This window comes from Limulus polyphemus, unplaced genomic scaffold, assembly GCF_000517525.1.
Source record: "Limulus polyphemus unplaced genomic scaffold, Limulus_polyphemus-2.1.2 Scaffold5323, whole genome shotgun sequence".
NCBI classification, from domain to species: domain Eukaryota; kingdom Metazoa; phylum Arthropoda; class Merostomata; order Xiphosura; family Limulidae; genus Limulus; species Limulus polyphemus.
The window spans coordinates 2,875-15,969 of record NW_013670933.1 but is presented as its reverse complement, the minus strand read 5'-3'; the positions used below and the strand labels follow the sequence as shown (position 1 = coordinate 15,969).

The 13,095-nt window shown below is 32.1% G+C and overlaps 1 protein-coding gene across 1 annotated transcript in view; it reads left to right on the top strand.

Annotated features, from left to right (window-relative positions):
• LOC106472426 (cytochrome P450 4V2-like) overlaps positions 1-12,865 on the top strand; it is a gene marked incomplete at its 3' end in the record, with an annotated part of 31,528 nt that extends 18,663 nt beyond the window's left edge. The window contains exons 6-10 of the mRNA XM_022400998.1: positions 600-779; positions 1,517-1,690; positions 7,287-7,353; positions 9,112-9,291; positions 12,709-12,865. Coding sequence (XP_022256706.1) covers positions 600-779; positions 1,517-1,690; positions 7,287-7,353; positions 9,112-9,291; positions 12,709-12,865 — 758 coding nt within the window. The remainder of the gene's footprint in view (positions 1-599; positions 780-1,516; positions 1,691-7,286; positions 7,354-9,111; positions 9,292-12,708) is intronic.
• Between the last annotated feature and the right edge of the window lie 230 nt (positions 12,866-13,095).

The following is a 13,095-nucleotide window of genomic DNA, read 5'->3' as shown; positions in this document are numbered from 1 at the left end:
AATATACTTTCCCCTATTTATCTATCATCTTTTCATTTCTACTTTTTTCTAATCATATCTCGTGGTTAAAAAGAGGGCGCAACCCTCTAGTGGCTCACCATTCTTTAGCTGGAGTGAAATGATACTTTTATACTAATTTGTTTGGTTTGTTGACCCTAGTGTGCTGATGAGTCTTGAACATGAGCAACTCCAGTCCGCAGTAGAGGTTAGACGAATCAAATAATATATTTGACCTGTAAGTCAAGGATTATCTCTTCAATTTTACCCTGGCGCAAAGAAAATAAATCTTAATATCATTAAATCTAAGATATTATTTTCAGCCAGAAATTGAAGTTTCAATTTAGATAATGTTCGTTTTTCTCAATACGTTGATGATATTATACATAAACTGTATTAAGAAAATCCAAGATAAGACAACAGTTTGTGTCATTACATAACACTATGAGAAACAATTACAATTGTTGCATGTTTCTTATGTTTAAAGTGAAATTAAATATAAGCTGTGATTAAGTAATTTATTTGTACTTATGGTCGAAATTCAAAAAAGAAACGAGAATACTGAGTTTTCTGTACGATTATTGCGTTCCCTACAATCTCAGGTCATTAAAATACGCAAGGATAGGCTATTGAAAGAGACCAAAGGAGTAGACAGCATAAGCAAGGAGGATTACCAAAATAAAAGAGAAACTTTCTTAGAGATCTTGCTCCGCCTGCATATGCACAACAACTCTCTGAGTGAGGAAGACGTTCGGGAAGAAGTGGACACGTTCATGTTTGCTGTAAGTTTATTAATATAATCTGTAGTAACGAAGGCCGATGCGGAGAAATTAATGTTTAATCAAAAACGTTACTGTTGTTTTCTGTTTAGCGAAAGTAATTAGTTTTAGTTTTTTTTTAAATAATATTCTATGTTTAAAAAATTCTTGTTCTGTTCTTTATCGAATTCGCTGCCTTATCACTTGTTAAATCTAACTGTTGTAAACCCGATTATTAATTGTACTTCACTATCTATTGTACTGTCTTTTTCCTTCGTGTGTACATAACACTAACGAGAAGTTTGCGCTTTATAAAAACAGTTTCTTGCTAGACTAAGTGTTTGTAATAAATGTGGCAGATTGTTCGTCCATTTTTAATAGCATACAATATGTTATACATGAATTAGTCAAAGTTTTTGTGATATTGTTTTTTATATTCTGTCTTACAGTGACTCTGTTTGGTCTTAAGCATTAAGATACATTGACAATAAATGATTATTAAAAGATTGCTATGAGAAAAATTTGTACTTCAGTTCCGTATTGTGAAGTACAAAAATTAATAATACATCAGTATAATTACAAAACAAATTCAGTGTTTCTGTTTACTGCACCTTCAGATGAAGTCGCACACTAAAACGTAAATTAAGTTTTAAACAAGTTTGTGTTGTTCAAATAGTAGTCTTGGGCTGCCACTAGCTGTTAGCTTTCCCAAATTCCTAGTACTTATTGTAACAATATAAGATGCATAATCTGTCATCTAGGGACACGATACCACTGCATCAGGACTCAGTTGGACGATCTATCTTCTGGGGCTGTACCCTGACATCCAAGAAAAAGTTAGGAAGGAACTTGATGCTGTATTTTGTGATGATCCTGATCGAACATTAACAATGGATGACTTACATCAGTTGAAATTTCTGGAATGTGTAATTAAGGTACCGCGATTGTGTATAATTATAATTAACTCATTGTTATCACTGTAGAAGTTCAACAAAATCAATAATCGCACAGGTAAAAAACTTTAGATGTAAAATACATTAATTATAGGTCACTACGCTCAAATTATAATTATAATCACTCTGTTTACAACATTTGAATGTGCGACACAAATTTTAAAATAACTCACGAGGTTTTAAAGGATATAACTGTAAGTCACTGGGCTTGAAAGGATATACATAAAGCAGTTAAATCACAATCTGAATTTGTAATATAACTATGCCAAGACAAAAACACTGTTATTAAATAATTCCTGTTACCCCTCTCAACTCATTGTTATGCACATCAGGCATCTGAGAATTAGTAATACGACCTGATATGTCGAAGGTATATTTGTCTCTTTGAAGTGAATCACTGAATTTAAAGTGTTCTATATTGTTTATGAGCTGTGACTAGACTTCAAAGAAGACACCTGGATGTTTCTCTCGAGTGGAGATCCATCAAATGATTGAGAGCCGGTCAATTGCACCAAGTAGTTGTGAAACAATTACAACTATCTAAAACTAAAATTACACCAGGTAGTTGTGAAGTAGCAACATAGTTTCTCGAACGCTTTGACTAGGCAGCCGCTATGAATGTGGACACCAGTACATTGCTGGAATAAAACGATCAACTAAAGTCAAAATTTAGGAGCACAATAGATATAAAGATCTTGTAATAACGACCTATCTGCAACAACCCATAATAAAGCGAAAGGACACTAAAATAATGGGATATGAACCAAATATAAGGAAATGAAAGGCAAAAGAAGCCCTTCTACAACCAACTAATCAATAATACTGCAGCCAAACTACTATAGAAGTCAGCAAAACCCAATCAACCATCTTCACACCGTTGAAATATTTAGTTGTTTCAAGTATCAATGAGAAACAAAATGAATGGATACCATATTAACCTTTCAAATCCCAGCTCACGCTGATACACGCGGTCTTTCTGACGCCTCCCTTAAAGACAGCAATTATTATATAATAATTAATGATTACACTTAAGTGGTCGCATAGCTACTAACTATGGGTGTCTGTATCCTTCTAAGGTTTACGAGGAGTTTCTAATTCCCAAATGTTGATGTGTACTTCCTCGAAATTTGGTGAAGAGCAGATAACCCAACACCATTTGTTTGGAATTATTGAAGTACATTTAAACACGATATAGGCTATAAATGAGGAGCAGATAACCCAACACCATTTGGAATTATTGAAGTACATTTAAACATGACATGGGTTATAAATGAGGAGCAGATAACCCAACACCATTTGGAATTATTGAAGTACATTCAAACACGATATAGGCTATAAATGAGGAGCAGATAACCCAACACCATTTGGAATTATTGAAGTACATTTAAACATTATATAGGCTATAAATGAGGAGCAGATAACCCAACACCATTTGGAATTATTGAAGTACATTTACACGCGATATAGGCTATAAATGAGGACTAAGTTAGTTTAAAATTTTAACTTCACCGTATTATGTTGTTGTCGAATCTAAACAGAGATATTGGAACTACTGTAGATAATAAGTCACAGTTGCGCTACGATTTGGATCCCCCTTCCCTTGTCCTATTTTTTAAACACAGCCCTATAGTGAGATATACTACTGACAGTACAAAGTATTTTGGAGATGAGTCTAATGCCCCAATTGATTTTTATATTTTTCAACGTGATCAGTAACTCTATTCCAGGGAATAACTGCACTCCCTTCCTAACAGTTACAACCTTCTGAATAGCTATGGTATAACCATGAAAAGTTAAATACAAATTACCAGAAATCTGAAAAGTTTGATCTCTCCCATTTTCTTTTCATCAATTCTCTTTTCCCTATTTCTCAAACAAAAACCATACAGTGGCTCATTGGTATGTTTGTATGTTTACAACGCTAACGATCGGGTTTCGATAACCGTGGTCGGCACGATACAGATAGCCTATTGTGTAGCTTTGTGCTAAACAACCAACCAACCAAACTAAAAAAAAAAAGAAGAAGAAGAAGACTAAGAGTGTTTGTTTCTAGTAAACCCTCTCTTTGGGCAACATTTGAAATTAATCATGACAATGATTGATACCCGAACACCACAACCCTCCCACAATGTGAGGAATGACTGAGTTACATTTAAATGCATTGACGGCTGCGGAAACGGACAGGGAAAAATACATTGAAATGCGAAATAGAAATAGACCCAGACACTAACCAAATGTAAGGTTGCTTATTCAAAAATTTAAATACGGACAAGGACCCCTAAAAAAGAAACATTATCTGAATAATAGCCGTGCTTATACAACATAAATAATATTATAATTAATTTCTGAAAAAATGGGTGGGATATTTGGCCCACTGGACTTCCTTCTCTATATCCACGCCTGCTTATATGACACTAAATAATATTTATTAATTTCTAGAAAATATGGGTGGGGCATTTGGCCCACTGGACCTCTTTCTCTAAATCCACGCCTGCTTATAAAAAATATATATTAATTTCTAGAAAAAAGTAGATGGGGTGGGGGTCTGGACCTCCTGGATCCCTCCTCTAAATGTGTACCTGATTATATTAAAGAATTATAACTAGGCCCGGAATGGCCAGGTGGTTAGGGCGCTCGACTCACAATCCGAGGGTTGCGGGTTCTCGAACACCAAACATAATGAGACGGTCAATAAGAGTAGCCCAAGTCTTACACTGCTAAATTAGGGACGGTCTAGTGTGTAGCTTTACTCGAAATTCTGAAACAAACAGCTATAAATTAAGAACATAACACAATGTAAAGAAGAAAAAAACATTAAATGTACAATTTACTTAACACTTCAGTAGCCAGAGAGTTAGTGTTGCGTGCTACCATCCAGTTGCCTTCCCTCTAGTCAGCAGTTCATAATTAGTAAGAGTGGCAAGTAATCTAAGTAGCTTTACAATAACAAGCGCAATTTCAATTAATCATTTATTGGAGTAATTGAAAAAATAATAATATTTGGAACAAGTAATTTTGGTTCCTTGATAATTTTTGTAGTAATCTATTTAATCGTAACTTAGATTAATCGATTTTGGGAGTGAATGAAATAAGTAATAATCGGAAACACTAATTTCGATTACTTGATTATTTTCCTGATATTGATCGATTAGTTTACCATTAGTAATCTCTGCTTATAGGTAATCTGCTAAGTCGCCCAGTTCTTTTAAGGAGCATTATTGTTTCAAATTTAATTAATAATTGTATGTTTAGTAAATACGGCAATTCATCAGAGGTTCATCAAGGATTTAATCCAAATCTATTATTTCTTATATTTATTAATAATTACACATCTAAACATAATTCTTCATTGGAGTTTATCAATGATCTAATCCAGAAGTATTGGTGTTTCTCATATATATTATCCCCAGGTGGGACAGCAGTAAGTTTATGGACTTACAACGCTAAAATCCGGGGTTCGAATCCCCACGGCAGATATCTCAACGTGACTTTGCTCTAAAACAAGTAGTTCTCGTATTTGTTAATAAATATATATATTAGTTCATCTTGGGTTCCCTAACACGTTGGCTGCCACATAATAAATTAAGTATAAATAAAAATAAACATGGTAAAAGTACCGAGGAGCAGTCACAGTGTCCAAAACTCATATGCCACAAGATAAATTTGGCTTTGAAACATAATTGTCTGTGACCTACTGGTGTATTACGCAGTCCATAATTAAAAGTCGATTGTGACCCACCGGTGGGGCACATGGCAGCCAACGTGTTAAGGATCTAATTCAGAACTATTGACATTTCTTATAGTTATTAATAATTACATATTTAATAAAGATATTTGTTCGTGAGACATTCTTCAAGGATCTAATCCAGGACAATTGATGCTTCTTATTTTTATTAAGAATTCCATATCTATTAAATATATTAGTTTGTTAGGGATTATTCAGTGATCTAATCTAGGACTATTGATGTTTCCTATAGCTATTAATGATTATATATCTAGTAAACGTAAGGGTTTGTGAAAGTTTCCTAAAGAATCTAATCCTGGAATATTGTTGTTTCTTATTCTTATTAATAATTCCATATCTATTAAATATATTAGTTTGTTAGGGATTCTTCAGTGATCTAATCAAGGACTATTGATGTTTCCTATAATTATATAAATCTAGTAAACATGTTGGTTAATTTTTCTAAGGATCTAATATAGGAATATTGTCGTTTCTTTTGTATATTAATATTTGTATAGCTAGTAAACATAAGAGTTTTCTTAAGGATATAATTCAGGACTATTGATGTTTCATATTTTTATTAATAAATGTTCATATTAGTTCATCAGGGGTTCCTCAAGGATTTAATGCAAGATGTCGATGCTTCTTTTATTTATTAATAACCTACTTGACTCCGTCATTGATGGTGAATGTTGAATATTTGCAAATGATGTCAAAAATATAATGACATTTTTCCTTAGATGATTACTTGTTATTGTACAATAATATTGATAAAAGCAGTAAACAGTGTAATGAAAATAACTTGAATCTTGTCAATTCTTCATATGTATTTTTTTTTACAAGAAAATGTGTTTCTGTCTCCCATTAATAAGCAATATGTAAAATACAGTTGATGAAAAGTGATTTGATTTAAGTGTGTGTGCTTGAATCAAAATTAAACTTTTATAGAAAATTTAATAAAATCATGTAAAAGGAATACCATACAAAAATTTAGAGTTTATTATTAGAAATTCGCAAATGTTCAACAAAATGAGACCATTCGATGTGTTGTATAATTCTTTTGACATATGGAAGCTATTATATTTCTCCATTATAATTATAGTACACTAATATACAGAGATATATATAATAAATGGTGGGTATGTTTATTGTAGGTTGAATATCTATACATAAAACCAAGATTAAAATTATTAAAATAGTTTCATTTGATGTGTTTCTGTTGTTATTTTTTCATAACTTTTTAAATGATTTTATTGAGTTTTTAAAAGTTACTAAAAAGATTTATATAGCGTACCAATAACGAGTATAAAAAAAGTAGTCAGTATTAAGATTTTCTTATATCAGAGCTAATATGTGTGTATGTATTTCAGTTATCTTCAATTTAAAAACATATCCATATGAATAGTTAAAAGTATTTGTAGTGTTATATAATTGTGTATAATGTGTTAAAAAAGTCTATGTAAGTTTTTATTTTTTGTCACTGTTAGTATCCATGATTATAAAGTTTAATGGATATGCCCCCCCCCCCCAGTGGCTTATACTGCTAGAAACGGGGTTTCGATACCCGTGGTGGGCAGAGCACAGATAGCCCTTTGTGTACCTTTGTGCTTAATAACAAACAAACAATTGATGGATTTGTGTTTGTAATGATTTCTTGAATTATAAAACGTTGAAATGCAAAATATCAACGCCATTATAAATGTCATGCAGTTTAATGTATATTAGAATGTGTTTTCTGAAACTGGATTTGAATAACATGCAAAGAAACATAATAAAGGAGTATGAATATTTGGGTAAAACTTGACTTTGATCAGAAAAAGTAGCTAACATGTTGATATTTGTAAACAAACCTAGGAATCACACCGACTTTATCCTCCGGCTCCTTTCATTGCAAGAGAGTTAGAAGAAGATTTGATGATCAGTAAGTATTTAGCTTGTTAGTGTTAACACATGAAACAACCAAAACTTTTGTAATCAAAAAGTTAGATTAAATACCAAAATAGAGTAATTTTTTCATACACATTTTGCTTATGTATTAAGAGTAAAAATAACAAAATCCGATCTTTTTTTAGGGTCAGTGAAAGGTAAAATCTATTATTGGTTATAGCTGACTAATTTCGGTAACACAGTTACCATAATCAGAGCTGGTGTATATGTAAATAATAACCGTGTTACCGAAATTAGTCGGCTATAACAACAATAATTATTTTATCTTTCATTGTACCAAAAATCGTCGGATTTTGTTTTTTAATTCTTGACAAAATAGCGTATTGTAATGGAATATTTAGTTACTCATTCTATATTAAATAATATAATATTTTTCAAATTAACGTTATAAATATAATATTCTTTTTTATTTTTTGTGAAACAACTTCCGTTTAATGTAGTTGCAGGAATGATACAAATTCTTAATGTCAAATCTGAATTATCTTAAAGAGATGTATATTCACAACTGTTCACATTCGTTTGTTGCATATTTTTATGCATTTACACTCTTAGGGGTGTAAAATCTCACTCATTCACCAACATGGTGTTTAATTTTAATATGACACTCCAATCACATCTTTTTTAGAGAACGAAGTTACGCAATTATCCAATTGTAAATAACATTAATAAATTTATATCCTGAACTAAATAATCGGACAGTCACTTCTTTATCTACCGTAAATAGCCTTCCAATGTGGTTGATATGATAGGTGAGTCTGAAGTCTCACGGTAACAAACTTCCTTATGGAAGTGAAACAATTCCTTCTTCGTAGAACGTTATGCAATCTGCTACCTGAGTGAAATAATAGATTAATCTCTTAAGTCCCCTTTTATTACTTTCTCACCTAATTAAAATAATATTTCAGTCTTTAAGTCTTTCTTTAGCTAATATTAGTCTTGGAAATATTTATCCAATTGATATATACAGTTTTCTCATGTGACTGGAGTGACACGTCAGTCTTTATATATCTCATTTGTCTAACATTAATAATCGTCGTGTTTATCTCAAATCATAAAACTTTAAGCTCTTCCCTTATATAACTTACAGAACCCTTACTTTTGACAGAAATCCTCTGTGATCTAACATGAAAACCCTTTATGTGATTTAAGTGATAGTCAATATCCTGAAGTTTGTAAGTACGTCTAGAAGATCACCAAACAGTAACCACTTTCCTACCATGATTCTCACTATAAATTTAGCCTATTTTTATTTTAGCAAGTCCGTATATCGAAGAATTGTATAACGTGCAAGGTGTACTTACGTGTTGGTTACAAATAATAGTAGACAGAGTTCCAAATAAATATATGTGGTATTAATATCTATATATAAAACTATAGTATTAGTTTACTATTATCAACTTTAGAAATATTTATTCAACTAATATATAAAATTAAAATACATTTTAGTGGCATATAATATGCTATATATATTTTAGAAAGTTACTAATTTTTTAATGATTACAGTATATATATATATATATATAACTATTTTTACTTGGAGAAGTATTCATATCTGACCCCAACCAGTAGTAAAAACAATAAAAAAAAAACGTTTATTCCGAAGTTTTGGTAAACGTTCATCAAGTGATCCCTGTTCTGGACAATATTACTATTCTAAATGTGAACACTTCTCCTATTGATAACTCAATCTCATGACACATGTACAACACTACTTTTTTTTTTTGTATTTTAGAAGACTTCAACGTTGGAGCGGGCACCACTTGCATAATTTTTCCCTATATGTTACACCGCGATCCCAAAATCTATCCAAATCCTGAAAAGTTCGATCCTGATCGATTTCTACCCGAAAACTCCAAAGATCGTCATCCATTCGCATACATACCTTTTTCTGGCGGCTTCAGAAACTGTATAGGTATTGTTCTTAATTAATTTATACTTTCTCTAATTGTATTGGCTTGTTACATGTATTTTCTTCATTGTGATTCACCACGAAACTTTTGTAAGTAATTGCTTCAGTGCATGAAAACTGAACAAACAGAAGTTATACACATTATAAATTATTAAAATACGAATTAAATAATTTTGCTTATTTGTTTTATAACAAAGCTATATTGGGCTATCTTCTGCGGGGAATCGAACCCCGGATTTTAGTGTTGTACAACTGTAGACTTACCGCTGACGTACCGAGGGACAATAATTTTATTAAAAAAAAAGAGGTAAAATAAAAGTCGGATTGGTTGTTCACACACGAATATATTCGAAGCTTCCTCTTACCCTCTATCCCCCCCTCCAGTGGCACAGCTAGAAACCGGGTTTCGATACCCGTGGTGGGCAGAGTACAGATAGCCCATTGTGTAGCTTTGTGTTTAATTACAGACGAATCTTACACTTTAATTTGTAAGCGATATTTGTATGTTATTGGATAATATAACTATCAGTATTTTTAATTATATTGAATAACGTTACATGGTAATCGAAGAAAGATTTGTCTTCTTGAATAACGTTACATGGTAATCGAAGAAAGATTTGTCTTCTTGAATAACGTTACATGGTAATCGAAGAAACATTTGTCTTCTTGAATACCGTTACATGGTAATCGAAGAAACATTTGTCTTCTTGAATAACGTTACATGGTAATCGAAGAAACATTTGTCTTCTTGAATACCGTTATATGGTAATCGAAGAAACATTTGTCTTCTTGAATGACGTTACATGGTAATCGAAGAAACATTTGTCTTCTTGAATAACGTTACATGGTAAACGAAGAAACATTTGTCTTCTTGAATAATGTTACACGATAATCGAAGAAACATTTGTCTTCTTGAATAACGTTACATGGTAATCGAAGAAACATTTGTCTTCTTGAATAACGTTACATGGTAATCGAAGAAACATTTGTCTTCTTTCTGTTTTATAAAAGTTTTACATACAAAAAAAAACAAATTTTCAGGGAAATTTTGCATAACCTGAACAATCGTAAAGAACATTTATTATGATTTAGGTTTTTGAATAACATGTAACACGATTATGCTAAGTAAAAACAGTGTTAATAATATGTTTTACTTTCGTTTATATTAAACCTACATTAAGAGGAGATTTTGTAGTATTCCTAGCAAAAAATAATAACAAAAAAAGCTGAAAATAACGATTCCTTCTTTTACAAGCGTAATTTTGTTTTACAAAAGCCTTCACTTGTCTAAAAGGTTTAGGCCCTTTTAAACCAAATTTAAACTTAACATTGATTTTTTTTTAATTTGTTTACGTGTAAAGTACAAAATAATTTTGCAATAGATAAGTCCATTCAAAATAAATTAATACTTCGCTGTCAGTACTGATCGAGGTTTAAGAGAGCTCTAATACCTTAATATAAAATTAATTACAATAAAGAAGACAGCTACTATTATTTAATAGCCTTTTAAACACTGAGGTTGAGTACGTTATAACGATTTTAGAGAGTTACCATGTCGTTACAGTCTATGTCGCCACGTCCGGTCATGTTTGGTTGTTGTTAAGCGCAAAGCTATACAATGAGCTATCTGTGCTGTGCCCACCGCGTAGATCGAATCCCGATTTTCAGCGTTTTTAGCTTTAAGGTCTTACTGCTGAGCCACCAAGTGTGCTCTCGTCATGTTATATTTGATGGCTGTGCATCTTGAAAATAGTCTTACAGTGTATTCTATATTGCATAGGGTTTGTCATAAGTTTGTGATGTCCAAAGCACTCTACTCCTCCCTGAGGACCTTCCGTAATACGTCTAGCCTATGACAATGATGGTTTCCCAGCGCCCTGTTTAACTGTCCAATCAAAGAAAAATCCATGGACGTTACATCTGGAGACTTGACCGATATGTCACGGAAGCAACGTGTGTACATGCTACATGTATCGCTTTTCCAGGCGAAGGTCCTACATGATTATGTTGCGTACCGTTGCCTGAGGCACATGACCTGTTTTTGCTACTGACGTGTGTGTTCGTGGATTTTCACCTAATAAAAGACGCTGCACTTTGCTTACCATGACTGGGGCACGACTTGTGAGTCTCTTGCTGATTGGACCTTGTTTTTCCAAGTTGTTCCATAGTCTTTTGGTTTTTAATGGCATTCAATACAAGAGATGTCCCTGTCTTAGAAATTACAAATTCCTGATTTGAACCCATCCATATGATCTGAGGGTATGAATATTTTTTCATTGGAAAGGGCTATTACATACCCCACCCAAAAGTGATCAATTTATGGTGGCATTACATTACTTATTTAACGCTAAATAATGTCAAAACGTAATACTGATACATTCCGTTTCATCGCGACTTTACATCGATTATGCTTTTCACATGACAAAATCAGAATCATATTATATAACGAACTCACTCGAATATACTAACCTATTTGAAACTGATGTTTTCATTTTAACGAATTGTAATTAGAATATTTCTAAAAAAAATCAAAAGATCAAAAATGGGAAGTTTAGTTTAATAATGACGAAAGCCCACAAACATTTTTTAAAATGAAAATACAGAGAGGCTATTTTCTCTTCGAGATTTTTAAATCGAAATCGAAAAACGAATATTAATGTTTTTAAATTTTAAGGCCTCGAGATTTGGTACTATAAAGACCCTTGTAAATAAGAGCTAAAACTTGAAGGGATTAATAAGTAACCACTAAATCTCTTCATACCGAATTCTCTGGATGTTGAAAACTTCTTAGAAAATATCATTATGTTTCAGTGCAATATACCTCAGTGATTTTTAAGGTGTATAGGGCAATGAAACATTATACGTAAAACTGCTAATACTGTTAACAGTTCGTTTTTTTTCTTCAATTAACACGGACCGAAATCATTTATTGAAAGTAACCTTCACAGCATTGACCACACTGCATGCAAAACATAACAATATAGAGTTTTCGTAATTTAACATTAACTATAAATAACCTTTGAACACAGTTATTACTCGACATTAAGACTTTTCTTGCACACGGAGATATGGGATGGTTATTGATAGTTTAACAGAGTATTTTCCAGGTGTGTTGATCCTAATAAGCATATATAATGAAAACTAGTTCCTCAATTCATCTTATTGTTAGTTTTAATAAAAGTGAAATAATTACTTGAGTCAACAGTTAGTAATGCTGATTCATATATAGAGAGACATCTTACTGAACCGTAATTATAGTTCAAAATTAGTAATGGATATTCATGTATATAAACATCTTCTTGGACCACATTTGTAAATGGAAATTAGTAATGTTTATTCACATATTTTGGAATCGTCGTTTCTTTAGATTTTATAATCTGTAGTTACAGCTATTCAAGTTCTGTACTTTGTTTACTTCAGGTCAGAAGTTCGCCATGATTGAAGAAAAGGTTGTCCTGGCTCACCTCATAAGAAGCTTGTCATTTAAGTCTCTTGATCACAGAGACAAGATTAAGCTAGTGATGGAGATGGTTCTACGGACCCCAGGAGAATTGAGAGTCAAAGTGTCATCTAGAGAGTAATGTACACTTTATAGCTATGATAAACTTAAAAGCGGAGATTTAAAAAAATATTTTTGGATTGTGGTAACCTACCTTGTTCTCCTTATAGCGTTGCTTGTTTTTAATTATCATAATTTAGATGTTAGAAGTTATATTTTTTAACAATTGTGATGCTTCCTCAAAGGCTGAATAAATAATGATTCAATCATAATTACCACAGATAGAAGCTTCTCAACCCTAACTTAAG